Here is a 14,510-nt window from a genome sequence, read left to right as displayed (position 1 = left end):
CATGCAGTATAAAGCTGGAAGCCATGACTGCCGGAACAATACAAAATGTCTCCAACCAACTGAGCTAGCTGGGCGGCTGGACCCAACCCACACACACTACTACACCCGACCATCATCATCATCCATTAACTTTTAAGGCAAATGAAGGCCTTCCTGCCATTTACCTCTGCCACCATTTAAGTAAACCTAGGTGGAAAAGTGCCCCCAGTGTGAGGCTCAAATCCACGACCGCTGGAACACAAGCACGACAAAGCCTGTGATAGTTCAACAATCGAAAAAAGGTAAAGATTGTTTATTTTTTTATGTTGATTGGGGCACATTTTATACACATAATCAACCATATCAATTAACGTTAAATAGTTGGTTGAAAAAAAAACACAACAAATAAATCGGCAGTTTGCTCATGCCGGGTTTCGAACCCACTAAGTACTATTAACATTACTTGCATGTTATTCTCTTTGTGCTTTTATTCATAGTTTATGTGATATTTTGAATTAATAGATTTCAGTAGTACATTCAAGGTATCCTCAGGGTTCTCAATAAGTTTCGGTTGAACCGTTTCAAATAGTAAGGTAACCGACCAGCTTCTACTTATTCTACTGAAAATTCATTTAGTTTTCCAAATTTGAACCGGCCCTATTGCCATTTGAAATGTCCATTTTGGCCGGCAGCCGGTTCTTATTGAGAACACTGTATCCTATGTACAAAAGAATGATCTTTTATGGCTCAATATTACTTTGATACAAATTAATTATTAAAAATTAATTGTTAAAATAATCACAAAACCCTTCCAAATTATATCAAAGGTGTATGGGGTCACAATACCTAGCCTCCAAATTCAACATAACTGCTATGTTAAGAAAAACACAGTTTGTTTGTACATCGGAGACCTAAAGTTTTTCTCTATAATACAAATGAAATTGAATACTGAATTCAATATTTTATTACTTCAGCATCCTGAATACCTTATGAGTTGGTGTTTACTACCAGATACAGAGCCAAAGCTGCTTCACATATGTCGGAAATCACGCAACTTTCTGAGGATCAACACAAATGAGGAAAATTGAGGAATTATATATATATTGTGTACAAAAACTATTGTGTCATTACAAAGTGAAGGATTTTGAAGAAAACTATAAAAAAGTGCTAAAAGAAATTGAACATGATTGATGTTTATGTTAGTTTGATTGCTTCATCTGTAAGATATAATCAATGGATGGAATTGTACATAACAATGTCATAGCATATTAATTTGCATCTCTAAATTGAACATGTTTCTTGCTGAAGGCAAATAGTTATATGGAATTCAGTTAACAACAGCTGGATAATAATGACACTATTTTGAACCCCCTTTTAAACATCCTGTGTTTATTTCAATTTGATTAAATACATTTAGACTCTGTTGTAGATCTATATCTGTAGAAATAAAATGTAAACAAACGTTGTTTGTCTATTAATGTATGTCAGTACTGTTGAAATAATTGAAAACCCTTTTTTTCAAAAATACCAGTGTTTAAGTTCAAATTCATGTGCTGAAAAAGCCACTTCATAATATGACTTGATGATATTTTTTTTTCAAAATGTTATGCTTATATGGATTTGTTATTTTTAATGCATAAAAAAATATCAAATGAAAGATTACTATATGAGTGCTACTTTCGTATGTTTTTTCGTACAAGTCATACTAGTATTTATTGATATTTATTTATTATTCATTTTTTACTCACTTTGATACTTGACAATCAGCATTTAATAGTTTGCCATTAATTTAGGGAATTAGCTGGCACAACTGCGAGTCGCCGTTTAAATTCAGATCACGTTTAATCTTTGAATTTGATTAACAACTCCAGTCCAATTTAGATGTTAAAAGTTGGTTCTTTATTAATTCCACACAAGTTTATATAGTCACAATAAGGGTGCTTTTCAAAATAATGAGGCTTTTTCTTTTATCTCTCCTAACTTTTATTCCTTTCACTTTTGAGAAGTGTTTTCAGGCACATAATGGGCCTATCAATCTTGTTAAGAAAATTGTTGAGTTTCAAATGGATGGCTCAATCAGCAAAAAAGTTGTGTAAGAATATTATTATGTTGCTAAATTTGTCTCCTGTGCACCCAAAAAAGTGTGATGTTTTACACGAAGACCTTTATTCAAATGTGTTTTATTTTTTGAAACTGAATGATATAGTATTTTGGTATTGTTTTTTATACATACTTTATTCCATTGATTAGAAATTTAGTTTTGTAGGCTCTAATGTAATCTTGCAAACATTTACAGTATTGTTTCAAGCTTTACTGAAAGTTCAGTTCCTCTTATTGTAAAAATGTTTACCAGGAAAAGTTAAGTTACAAATATAATTACATAATTAAAAAATATTACTTGCATTATGATTTGTCCCCTGTGCACCCTTTCCATTACATAACAAAGTACTAAACATGTATGAAATCTATTACTTTCCATTACAATTGATGATATTTTTCTGTTTTTTGGACTCAATTTGAAGTAATAAATGTTATATATGTGACTGTTTGCTGTAAGTTGTTCTCTTAGCCATTATTTTCCATTTGCATCATTACATGCTGATGAATATTGAGGAAATTGTTGTGAAAAATGTGATACTGAAGAATGTTTGAGGAATACACTCTAACATATACACATAAATGTCTAATGTTTTTATTAACAGAATATAAATAAGTGAATATAAATGCATATTATATTGGCTTTCAATGTGTCCCCTGTGCACCGAAAAATAGTTCAATTTTGAAATGAAAAATTTGGCAATTGTAAATTACAATACATTCTTGAAATTTGGTATGTGGTCTATAAAACTGCAAACATTTGAATCTTGTTTTAATTACATCAAAAACTTAAGTGATAAAAAGATAATGAAGATTTGAGGAAGTGTCACTGCAAACAATTATTGTCAAAAAGTAAAATTTACAATTAGATTAAGGTTTATGATAATTGAGAAGTGTCAAAGTCTCAAAGAGTAAGGTTTATGATTATGGTATGATCTTAGGTAATTAACTGATAATAATTAATAAGAGGAAGCAGTAGAAATGTCAAAACACTCAATTGCAATTAGAAAGACTGACAAAAAGAAAACTATGGCAGTAAATATTATAGAAGAATAAGATGTTACCAAATAAAAATAAAAATATATTTTCTAACAGAATTTGTAATAGAAAGTCACACGGTGACAAATGCAATCAAAATTATTTCTTGTTTACTAGCTATTTAACTGTCATTGATCAAGTTAGGATGGTTTGTACATGCTTTTAAAATGTTATCTCATAGCCAATTGGGTGTGGCGATTGTTTTGCTGGAAAATCATAATATTATGTGCTTTCAGAATGGCTGCAAACAATCATCGACCAAATGTGTTGGATATCTATAATGGTAGACAGTTGCTAGAGAGATACCGTCTGGACAGAGAGGGGATAGAGTTTTAAGAAGCAGAGTTGAATCAGTTTATAGGTCCTGTAGCAACTAGGAACAGGAGCATGACTGTTACAGAAAAGATTCTGATAACACTGCGCTATCTTGCCACTGGGGGTATTCAACTGAATGATGGAGATATCCATTATGTATCTCAACCGTCTGTCTCAAGAGCAGTAGGCCAAGTTATTGATGCGCTGGCAAATCCACAGTTGAGCAGGCAATATTTGAAATTTCCATTGACACCACAGACACTTCATGATACCAAATCAGATTTTTATGGTATAGCAGGATTTCCTAATGTTATTGGAGTCATTGATGGGACACATGTGCAAATCAAGGCCCCATCACATGATGAGCCAGCGTATGTGAACAGAATGGGTTACCATTCGATCAACACGCAGGTATGGTTAACAACAACATATAAGTTTACGGCTTGTTTATGCCAAACATAGGAAAAACAACAATTGTATAATAAACCTCAGTGACACGAATAACATAAATAATATCATTAAAACAATCTTGTTGAGTTGAGATATCTTGCTGGATTCGGATAGCGATAGACTTCTATGCCTATCTGAAATGAAACTTTATCTACATATTTAGTTCTGCTAGTGACAACATGCTCACCAAGTCTCATGAGATTTTTTGCATACATATGGTCTCTTTATTGCTCACAGAATTTCTAGGATAAACAATCTATAACATTATGGTATTTTTCTTGACACCCTGTGAGCACGTTTTATATTGGTTCAATAGTTTATCAAGGCAGACATTCAGATTCATAGTAATTAAAATGAAAGGTATGAGCAATTTTCCATACCGTACTTGGCATAGTGACAACTTCTTAATGCAATGTGTGACAATTTCAAACTTGTGCAAGATTGCATCTTTGCTAACATTTCAACAATGTAAATGTATTATATTTTGCAAGTTAAGGACACACTGTCTATTAAGATATGAAGAAAGTGAAAGGTTGTGCTGAAAAATATTCAGTTAATCCTGAAATATTTACAGATAGTCTTCGATGGCCGGGACAATATCATAGATATTGTTGCAAGATGGCCTGGTGCAACCCATGACAGCAGAATGCTTAGGGAAAGCGGACTCCATGCTTTGTTTCTAGGAGGGCATGTACCTGGTGACCACAGTTACCTACTGGGTGATAGTGGATACCCATGCAAAAGGTGGCTACTAACACCTTATGTAAATCCCCAACCAGGAGCCCAAACCCGCTACAACAGGTAAATATGTTTATCAGTAAGTAAAATTAATATGAAACAATGAACTATTACTTTCTATGCTTAGTTGTTAATCATTAAACATGAATCTGGAATAGTTGCAAAGTAAACAGTTGTTATAAATTCAAACTAAAGCTTCATTATCTTCACAGTTTAAACTGTTTTACAGCGCTCATAAAACAACCCGTTCAAGAGTGGAACGCGGCATTGGCCAACTGAAAAGGAGGTGGGGAATCCTGAACGGGGAAATACGATTAAAACCAGAAAAGGCGTGCAAGTAAGTTAATTTAGTCGTAGGTTTAAGGGACAGTTTCAGGTTCTGGCATCTAAAACCCTTTCTTACAAAATTGCCAATTGGAAGTTTGAATGTTTTACTGTCTAATTCTATACTGTACATGTTTTTTTTTAAATGGAGAAAAAGGTACCAGTTTGATTTAAACCACTGTCAGAGAAACTGATTAAAATATAGTTGAAGGTATTAAACTGTCAGTATCCTAGTTATTACACGTAAAAACAGTTCAAATAAGTTTTTATGTACAAACATTGACACTGATCACACAGGGCTTCACAGAAGGAATATGAGCATATAATAAATCTTCATTTCAGTATTTTTAAATGCACTAACACATCTTTGAATCCTACTGCTGGCTGGCTTTTCTTAAGAGAAAGTCAACAGTAACTTTCTGAATTTGTACATATTCCCTTTAAAGAAAACCTAACAGTAAGAATTTCTAACCATTTGATAGATTACAACTGTGAGATTTTTAAAAAAGACCTTTTACATATCATATGTTTACACAATCAACACTAGAGCTTTCACAAATGTGTTTTGTGGGTATACAATTATACAGATAGAAGATATCAATTACACACATTACTGTGAGTATTGAATTACATATAAAATAAAGATATAAAATAAAGTATAAGTTTTTTTCCATTGCAGGGTTATCATTGCATGTGCTGTTTTGCACAACATTTGTAAGCGGCGCAACATTCCATTGCTTGACATTTTACCGAATGCAGCAGGTCAAGTGATGAACCAGGGCGTATATGCAGGGCCCCAAGAAGGGTTGCGTTACAGGGAATTTGTAGCCCAATCATTTTTTTGAATGTAGTAGAAATGCAATATAGACTTGTACCATCTCCATATTTATACGTATGAGAAGCAAATGCATTTGCACTCATGCCTTATTTCCATTTGGAATCCCATTGTGACATTTATGAAATGAAACAGTTGCATTTGGTATTTTGTGTTTGTATTCAATTATATGTGTTCATCTAATTAGAAAACTTCATGTTCAATTAATATCTTCTATCATCTTATAAACTTCAAATACTGGATCTGTAACTTCAGTTTTTTTGCCATCAGTCTTTCCACCTCATTGTGGCAATCACAGCAACAGTTCTTTCTGTAAGTGATTGATATTAAATATCAAATTTCAAAAATAAAAACAGCTTGCCATCTCAATATATAAACAGTGTTTTACTTATATAAATAAACACCATCACATATGGCATCCAATTAAAGAATTTCAAAATTCATTCACTGTCAGAGCACTGCTTTGCAGAAAAATAATGAAGGAATGCATTCATTGTCATTCATTATATGCTTTATGGTGAGTCATAAAGATTAATCACTGAAACAAAAATGTTTTAAACTTTCTGAAATTGCATTAAATTATGGACATAACAAAAAGATAAAATGGTCAGGTTTCCCTCATATTATATTTTTAAATGAATCTTTGCTGACACAAGAGAGGCAATATATGCTGTATTTTCAACAAATGAATGAAACAGACATTGACTTTGTCAATCAGTATAGTTATGTTGTATGATTCCATATAGAATTGTTTATATATCGTAAAACATACCTCTTTACAGGGCCTTGAGATGGTGTCAGGGCAGGGGCTGGAACTATGAACACTGGTTGTTCAATACTGTAATGGAAATTTTTAAACTTTTTAAACTCTCCATGTTCCTTTATAAATGAAAAACATGTTACCTATCATCAACCAAATTGTATTTAAAAAAATGTGTTATGATTATGTTCTAACGGGTAGCTTAGAGTAAATATCTTATAACACAGAAATATAACACAACAAGCTTTAAATACTAATAGAAAATGACAAAATGAACAGACATTGCCTGGGTCACAGTCTGCGAGTATGATGTATTTTAATTGCTTCTCCATTTTTAAAACGTGTACAATTATTACAATGGGAAATGAAATTTTGCACTTAGCAGAAACAAACCTTGGAGAGTCCCTTGCTTGCGCCAAAGGGGCCGTGGGGGAATGGTTTACCTCTGTGACAACCTCTGTTCCTTGACTGTGCAAAACGTTTTCACATGTTTTAGACGAAAAGTTATAATATATTAATTACTATAACATTAAGACAATACATTTTAGTTTAAGTAGCATTATCTCATATTATTATGTTATAAATATATATATTATATTTAAGGAATTGCAAATAATTTGAAATAATGATGAAATGCAGATATTAGGTATTTAACCGTGTATGTCTTTATTTTTCAATATTAAAGCTGCATTCTCACAGGTAAACAGTTTTGCCATAGCTTATTTTTGTCGCAGAATCAAATGAGTTTGACATGAATGACTCTCATATCTCACAGGTGACAATTAAAAATAAAAGAAGTCAAACAAATGGTTAGCTTGTGAGATTGCAGCTTGAATGCATATCATACTTCAAAATAATCCTTCTTTAAATGGTGTACCTGATAAGCATGATGAAGGTGCTGTCAGTAGCCATAGTTGCGGCTCCAACAACAGAGGCAGTACTCCTGCCAACAACATCCATCACAGCCTCTGTGATGAGGCTGTATTTTGAAGGCACTGGTCCCATCCCTTTAATCAATGAATTAGCATAATGATAACATGTACATCATACCTTGCATGCAGTTGATTTTCAACAGACAACAACAACACAACTACACAAGACTAGTGAAGTCCATTAACTTTATTTGTTAAGCCTTAATAAAACACATTTGTTCGGGTATTTTTTTTTTTGCCGCGTATATTCCATTTATTATCATATACTCATAAATTTGTGATTTCATTGATAATGATATAATGGCCATGCATACATTATACAGTAGATATTCAGCATAATGATGTCGGTTGGATCTATCGTTATACTTTAATGATATTAACATTGCATAGAATCGAAATCCATATTGTTTTATTTAATTTTAGCCTTTTTCCTTTTTATTTACTACATTTACTATGTTCTCGTGTTCTAGTACATTACCAGTTCTTAGGCCCCGTACTTGATGCATTGGTTGTCATGCTTCAATCATGATGATGTTAACTGATTCAAATTAAAGTGAAACAAATTTATTTTCAGGTGGTTTTATTTTATGAATTTTTTTGTCAGCTTACCTGTCATGGCCAGTGACCTTTGGTGGTCAGCATAGATGGACCTGTGCAGCGCGCACAGAATGTCCCACTTTTTTTCCAAGTGGTCTGCATCTCGTTGCTCAGATCCAGACGCATTGAACTTGGCCTGGATCATTTTCCAGCAAGTTTTCTTGGTCTGACTGGTAATTCCTTCAAAATACACATTTGCTTGCTAAGGTTTTAAAATAAAACCAATTCTTTGTATGTTCTTTTGGATATGCCTTAAATTTTAATTCAATTCTGAAAAATTCTCTAAATAATCTTGACAGGTAAATGAATAGACATACACATTCACAATATTATTTCTTTGAGAAAAAGTACCCAACATTTTTTTACTGATGCTTTTGAACACATATGTGGACTACATCCTAGTTTTAACAATTATTATGTTTTACAATACAACAAACAAATACAATGCAGGCGTGTAGCACTGATTTTAAACACCCGTGCCTACACGTACCCCACTATGCATCGACCTGCATAATCCCAAATTAACCCTAGCAGCTACGCGACTGCAATGCAGTACGGTAAGTACAGAAACCTGCCTCAGTCCAACTGTTGCTTGTGAAAAGATCAACTTCAAATACTAGATTAGCAATGTGTAACCTTACCATTTGTAAATCGATGTTTTACAACACTGTTGAAAGACATCTTCAGTTCAGGATGTTCTTCCCCCATGACCTGAGCAAGGAGGAGGCAATCTTGCTGGGTAAAATTCGGCCGTCGTGGTTTTTGTGCACCCTTTTCCATTTTGACAGCTTTCAATCGTCTGCTGCAGCAAGTTCACTTCCGGGTTCTATTTTTAAGCAGGGTTTTCCGGACCGGGGATTTCCTCCATTACTCGTCGATTGCATCGGAGTGCAAATAAAACAGAAACAGTCGAAGAAAAACAGCTTCAATCTGTTCTGAATATTTGCAATACGACATGCCATTGATCTCGAACATTTATGAACTTTTAATTACCATTTCGTTTTCACAATCATTACAAATGTTTAAACGCCATTTTGAACGGCATGGCAAACACTTACGAAAAGGTCATCGGTAAAATGCGTGGAAAGTAAACGAAAACAACACTGAACCTTTCACTGATCCATAAAACGAATAACCATTATACACTTTCCAATGTTACATGTCGGCTTAACTGTTTCACACGTGTGTAACACATTTAACTGACACATTTTTCATTACACACATGATAAATCTACAACAATCCGCCATTTCTAATGACCCTTATATGCGCACCGTTACTATATATAGAGAGGAATACCCCATGAAAATAAAAAATACGAATCATTTTTGAACGAAATATTTCAACTAAGAAATAAATTGACCAAATAAATTTCTTCACTAAGAAATTTCTAAGTTGTATATTGAATAAGGATTTAGGGAAAAATCTTACATAAGTTAAAAATTGTGAACTAAGATATTTCCTTAAAAAATAACTAAGAAGTATATTGAATTCGGCCCCAGGTATAAAAGACAGCTTCACTTAAAGTGACACTCTTATTCAAAATTAAATCATACCTATGTATCACTTTTGACTTATACACATTTAACTTCTTACTAAATAATGCATTTATGGAAAATATTAATTACTGATAACAAGATTGTAGCCGTGTATTTAATAGCAGAAAGCGTAAAGATATTAAATGATTGGTAAATGCTAAAGTATTTACTGTGGTCTACTATTGTCTCATAAGATAGATATACCGTGCTTTATGCTCATTTCTTTCAAATTAAACTCGGTATCCTTCATGAGAACCATTGCTTTCGAAATGTATTCATCCTTTTTGGAATATTAAAACAATATTATTAATTGTGGTAAATATATTTTAAGAGTATGAGTGCATCAAGCAATTACCTGATTTTTGCCTGCCCTTTTTTGAAATGTAATTATGTGAAGGGCTATTATTCAAACGCATTAATACTGATTAAAACGGAATGAGTATAAGGTGCATAGTTATAATATTTGCTTCATTGAATTAGTTGATCACGTGCGTATGATCTTTGGTCAGTTGGTCACATGACAAGTTCTGTGATATTTTTCAAGAATAAGAAGAAGACATTCGATGTATTTATTTCATGAAAAACGATACATCTGATTCTGAATTCCTCGTACGTTTTCCTTCCGTTTTATGTCGAAGTAGTGTGTCCGTGACGTTATTTTGACGGCATGATTTGATAAAATTACTTTTATAAAATAGTTGATTCAGCAGGCGCTACACACCCCTTACTCTTCAAAATTATGTTTTGATGTCAATATCTGAGATATTTTGTTATAAAAGGAAATTGATTAAATTTTCTTTGTGGAGTATCCAACCAAACTACCCTGCCAACATAAAAAAACATTACTAATACAAGTATGTGGTAAGGGCGAATGTCAAAATGTAATGCACCCTCTAACTTCAATTTCTAGACCTGCCCCTGTTATATCAGGTAAAATCAGAAAGACAGCTTACATGAAGAAAACATTTGACCAGAAGCGTTATAACATTGCGTCAACTTGACACAAGGCTTGTTACATATCCTTCATTTTGTTTGTAAGTCATAAATGTTTTTACAAGTTTGTTACCTTACCACGCAGAACCTGGCTATAGAAAAGCATTTTTATTATTTTAATTACATTTGCTTTATTAATAACCTCTTACAGGGTCATAGCCAAAAATGGCGACGTCGGACGTAATGTTTTTAACACATGTATATATTAAACTATATAACTTGATCTTGAATGAAAGCTGCGTAAATATATTTCTATGAAGATCTTTAGGATATTTAATGGACTTTTATCTGTATCATGTTGAATTATATTAAAATATTTGATATGGTTACATGTCGTATATGGTATGAAACACATGTGACAAGATAAATAACAGAACAAGTGAGTGCAGAGGAGGGAAAAGGTTCCTTTGGCTTTTACGGAATGTTTCGGCTGCTCTAACCCTAGACCCTGACCCATCACGGACCTTATCTTTACTTGTATGTTTATAAAGGGTACAAATCTTGACAAAGTTAACCCATTAAGGTGATGATGTAAACGGTAACTAAAAAACAATCGATAATGTCGCCGTAACTAATGTCGTAAAATAAGTATGCAAAAGGTCTATGGCCAAAATAAATTAATAAACTATGGAAGTAAGAACGTGTATGTGCCTTGAAAAATGTATCGAACATGTTCAAAAAAATTCAACCTCGTAGGAATTGTTTGTCCTGTCATGTCATATGCTCAACGGCACTACGAATGTGTTACGACAAACCTACGAATGTTGTACGTAGTATTTGGTCATCTTATGCCCTCATAATTGACTGTCCTACAATTGTCGCATGTTAAACCCGCAACAGCCTTGTGAATGTTCGTAAATGTGGTTTTCCTCTTTTCAGTGTATAATGATATATTCTTGAGCAAATCAATCATATACGAATTAATACTTTCTAAGTTCACTTAGGGAAAGAAACAACCTTTTCCAGACGAATTGATTTAATTAAGTTTCGTAAAAGAATGTTATTTTTCTGGTGATCCGTTTTGGAAGAGACGTGATTTTTAATAAAGAGAGTGGATGATTTAATAATAACTATAATATATGAGTCAGTAATAATACGCGTGCTTTAAGGTCAATAGTCGGTAACATCTGTTTTAAGGATATAAACCCTTGCAATAAAACGCGTCACAAAGAGGTAATATTTACTCAAAGTAACCACAACGATAATCTTCTACAATTGAACATTGTATTCCTAGTGTGAAATATTGTGAACAACTTTTAGTTTTAAAATATATATATTGATTTTGCAAACAAATTTATGGTCATTATAATATTATCTCGTCTAAGATCAAAGTGAATGGTATATTTTTAAGCGAAATTGAAAAAATGAACGATTTTAAAGAAATAGTCAAGCTATCAATCAATAAGTTACTCATTATATTTCAATCAGTAGATTCTTTTTTCAATATTATTCCAATATTTTAAACCGAGTTTTGATTTCAAAATCCTAGACAAAGTACGAAACTGATCTAATGTAAATCCATTCCTTCCGAAGGGAGAGCATACTGCCATTGCATTGTCCTTCCGTCCGTCTGTCCGGTCTTTACAGTCTAAAGAAAACTATATACTTATCCTCAGTTATTACTATATGATCTCCCGTTTTCACTTATCAGTATATAAGGAAACCAGTGGTTCGGACCATAATTGAAAAAAATCAAAGTAATTTAAATAAAACCAATTCGCGCTTTATTTTCCAAATTTGAACACATTGAAATCAGCTATAAAACCCTGTTTGTATCGTGTTGAATCGTATTATTGTTTCATCAGGACAACTATATTTCCGACTAAAACAAACAAACATTATTTACTGCAACTGACAAGTGTTTAATTGCGTCTTCATAAATGCCCGAGGTACTTCCATTAACATTTAAGTGATTTATTTATATCAATTGCTGACAAAATAGCCATATTACCCGTAAACTGAATAAAACTATTTTTTATTTAATACAGTTGTTGAAGAGTTGTCAGATGAACAACATATACATTATTATAAAGTAGTCCTGGCCTCAGTATCACGAATGTACTCAAATTATTTCTCTACCTGTACTCATCTTACCACAAAACCGCATGGCATTATTTACTTTTGTTTTATTTATTTTTTACTCCTTTGAATTTTATATATGGTATTGGAACTCCTATTATCGGTCTAAATTTTAAAGAGACAAACAATTATTGATCATAAACTGTTCCCGAATTAAATGTATACTTTTACACAAGTCCATTCTTGCCAGACAAAACCTAATCTGAAGACCTTTACCAACAAGCTGTATATACCGCAATGTCAAATGACTAAAAAATGTTCGTGGTATGGGAGAAAGACTGATTGAAATCATTCTGTACAATTAAAGTTATGTCAAAGCTTTCAAGAAGTGCGATTTTCCAAAGCATCTTAAGGATATTTGAATAACAATAAAATGTATACTATTTGGACTGAACATGGCCTAATAAGCACTTACATTAAAGTTTGGATTTCTGAAACATTTAAGGCAAACATAAGCCATACTGGTTAAGGTCGGAACGCGACTATGAACAAATTTTCGAGTTACTGTCTGAAAATTGGTATACGAATAGAAGAGCATATGCCCAGTTAGGGACATACATTTTCAATACTCGGAACAGTTTTGAAACTACGACTCTTCAAAACATACCACTGACGTCAATTTTGAGACGTCTGTCATATTGTTGCGTTCCAGCTACAATAACCGATATTTTCATCAATTCTTCGTTTACCGCTATGAAATTTCACACATATATTTTTCTTTCTCTTGTTCTACGTTGTTTTTGTTTTTTTAATTCGTCTATAACGTCATTTTTCGCGGGAAAAACGGCGTCGTGTTTCGCTGAAAAAAAATGCGCCTTTCTTTAATTCTTGAAAAAAACTGCTTGTTTAATTTTTGATTTTTTTAAATTCATGTATTTGATATGATATGAAGGCGGTAACCAGTTTTGATATAACCATGGGAGTGTTTCCATGGTTTAATCCTGTGTCAAAATAGGTATGAAATTGGTATAGAAAAGTTAATTGGGTAATTAGACGTAAAGTCGTTGGTGTCTCGTGTGAAATTTGGCTGTTTTGCAACAAAAACTACTGTCTGTCGTGAGCCTTTGTCTTAAAGTCTTGAACATATTAAAAACGAAATCAGCCTCGTAAATAATTTTCGACGTTGGTCCCATTTCGAAGGTCTGCGCGTCGATGCCAAACTTCTATGATTGTGTGACGATAAACTTATACATTTCATACGATATTCGGTCATCTGAGGCCCTCAGAATCATTGGAAATTCTAGCGATAAGCTTATTTTGTAAAATATTGTAAAATAAAATCGATTAAGGACATTTCAGTGGTTAAAGACTAAATTAAGGAAAACAAGTTTTTCTTCCGCCTCAATGACAAATATACACTTCTCCCTTTTGCTCATTTTCTTTTTTACAATCCAATGAAATTCCTTTTGCGTAATATGTCTCCAAGAAAGGTTTTTAAAACCTATCACAGCGAGAACAATATGAAAACAGTATGTGAGTATAAAAAGTATCATTTCAACCTAACATTTAAGTGTTTCATTTCCAGCAGAATAAAATCATTTTAAGCACAAACAAAGCTCTGTAAATAAGGTTTTAGTCTGGAAAGAAATTTACAAAATGCCATACATTGCGACAATTAATACATGTATACGAGCTTTTCAATTCAAGCTAATAAACAGAATCATACCTACAAACGAATATTAACTCAAATGCCAATTATCTAACACTAGCTTATGCGACATGTGTTCTAGCAATAGAAACTAAAAATCACTTATATTGGGAGTGCCATATCATACAAGACCTATGGAATAACCTAAAGACCCCCAAACAAGAGGTATATCTATTGAACTCAACCTGT

At 32.8% G+C, this 14,510-nt stretch overlaps 1 protein-coding gene across 1 annotated transcript; it reads left to right on the top strand.

Moving 5' to 3' along the window:
* The first annotated feature begins 3,725 nt into the window (after nucleotides 1–3,725).
* Nucleotides 3,726–5,838, top strand: LOC128243208 (putative nuclease HARBI1). Its single transcript, XM_052960812.1, has 4 exons — nucleotides 3,726–3,840; nucleotides 4,454–4,680; nucleotides 4,847–4,954; nucleotides 5,621–5,838. Exons 1-4 carry the CDS (start codon nucleotides 3,814–3,816, stop codon nucleotides 5,784–5,786), a joined length of 528 nt encoding a protein of 175 aa, XP_052816772.1. The 5' UTR covers nucleotides 3,726–3,813; the 3' UTR covers nucleotides 5,787–5,838.
* Nucleotides 5,839–14,510: the final 8,672 nt, after the last annotated feature.

Source organism: Mya arenaria, chromosome 8 (genome assembly GCF_026914265.1).
Source record: "Mya arenaria isolate MELC-2E11 chromosome 8, ASM2691426v1".
NCBI classification, from domain to species: Eukaryota; Metazoa; Mollusca; class Bivalvia; order Myida; family Myidae; genus Mya; species Mya arenaria.
The sequence above is the reverse complement of the archived record's forward strand: the minus strand, read 5'-3'. Positions and strand labels throughout refer to the sequence as shown.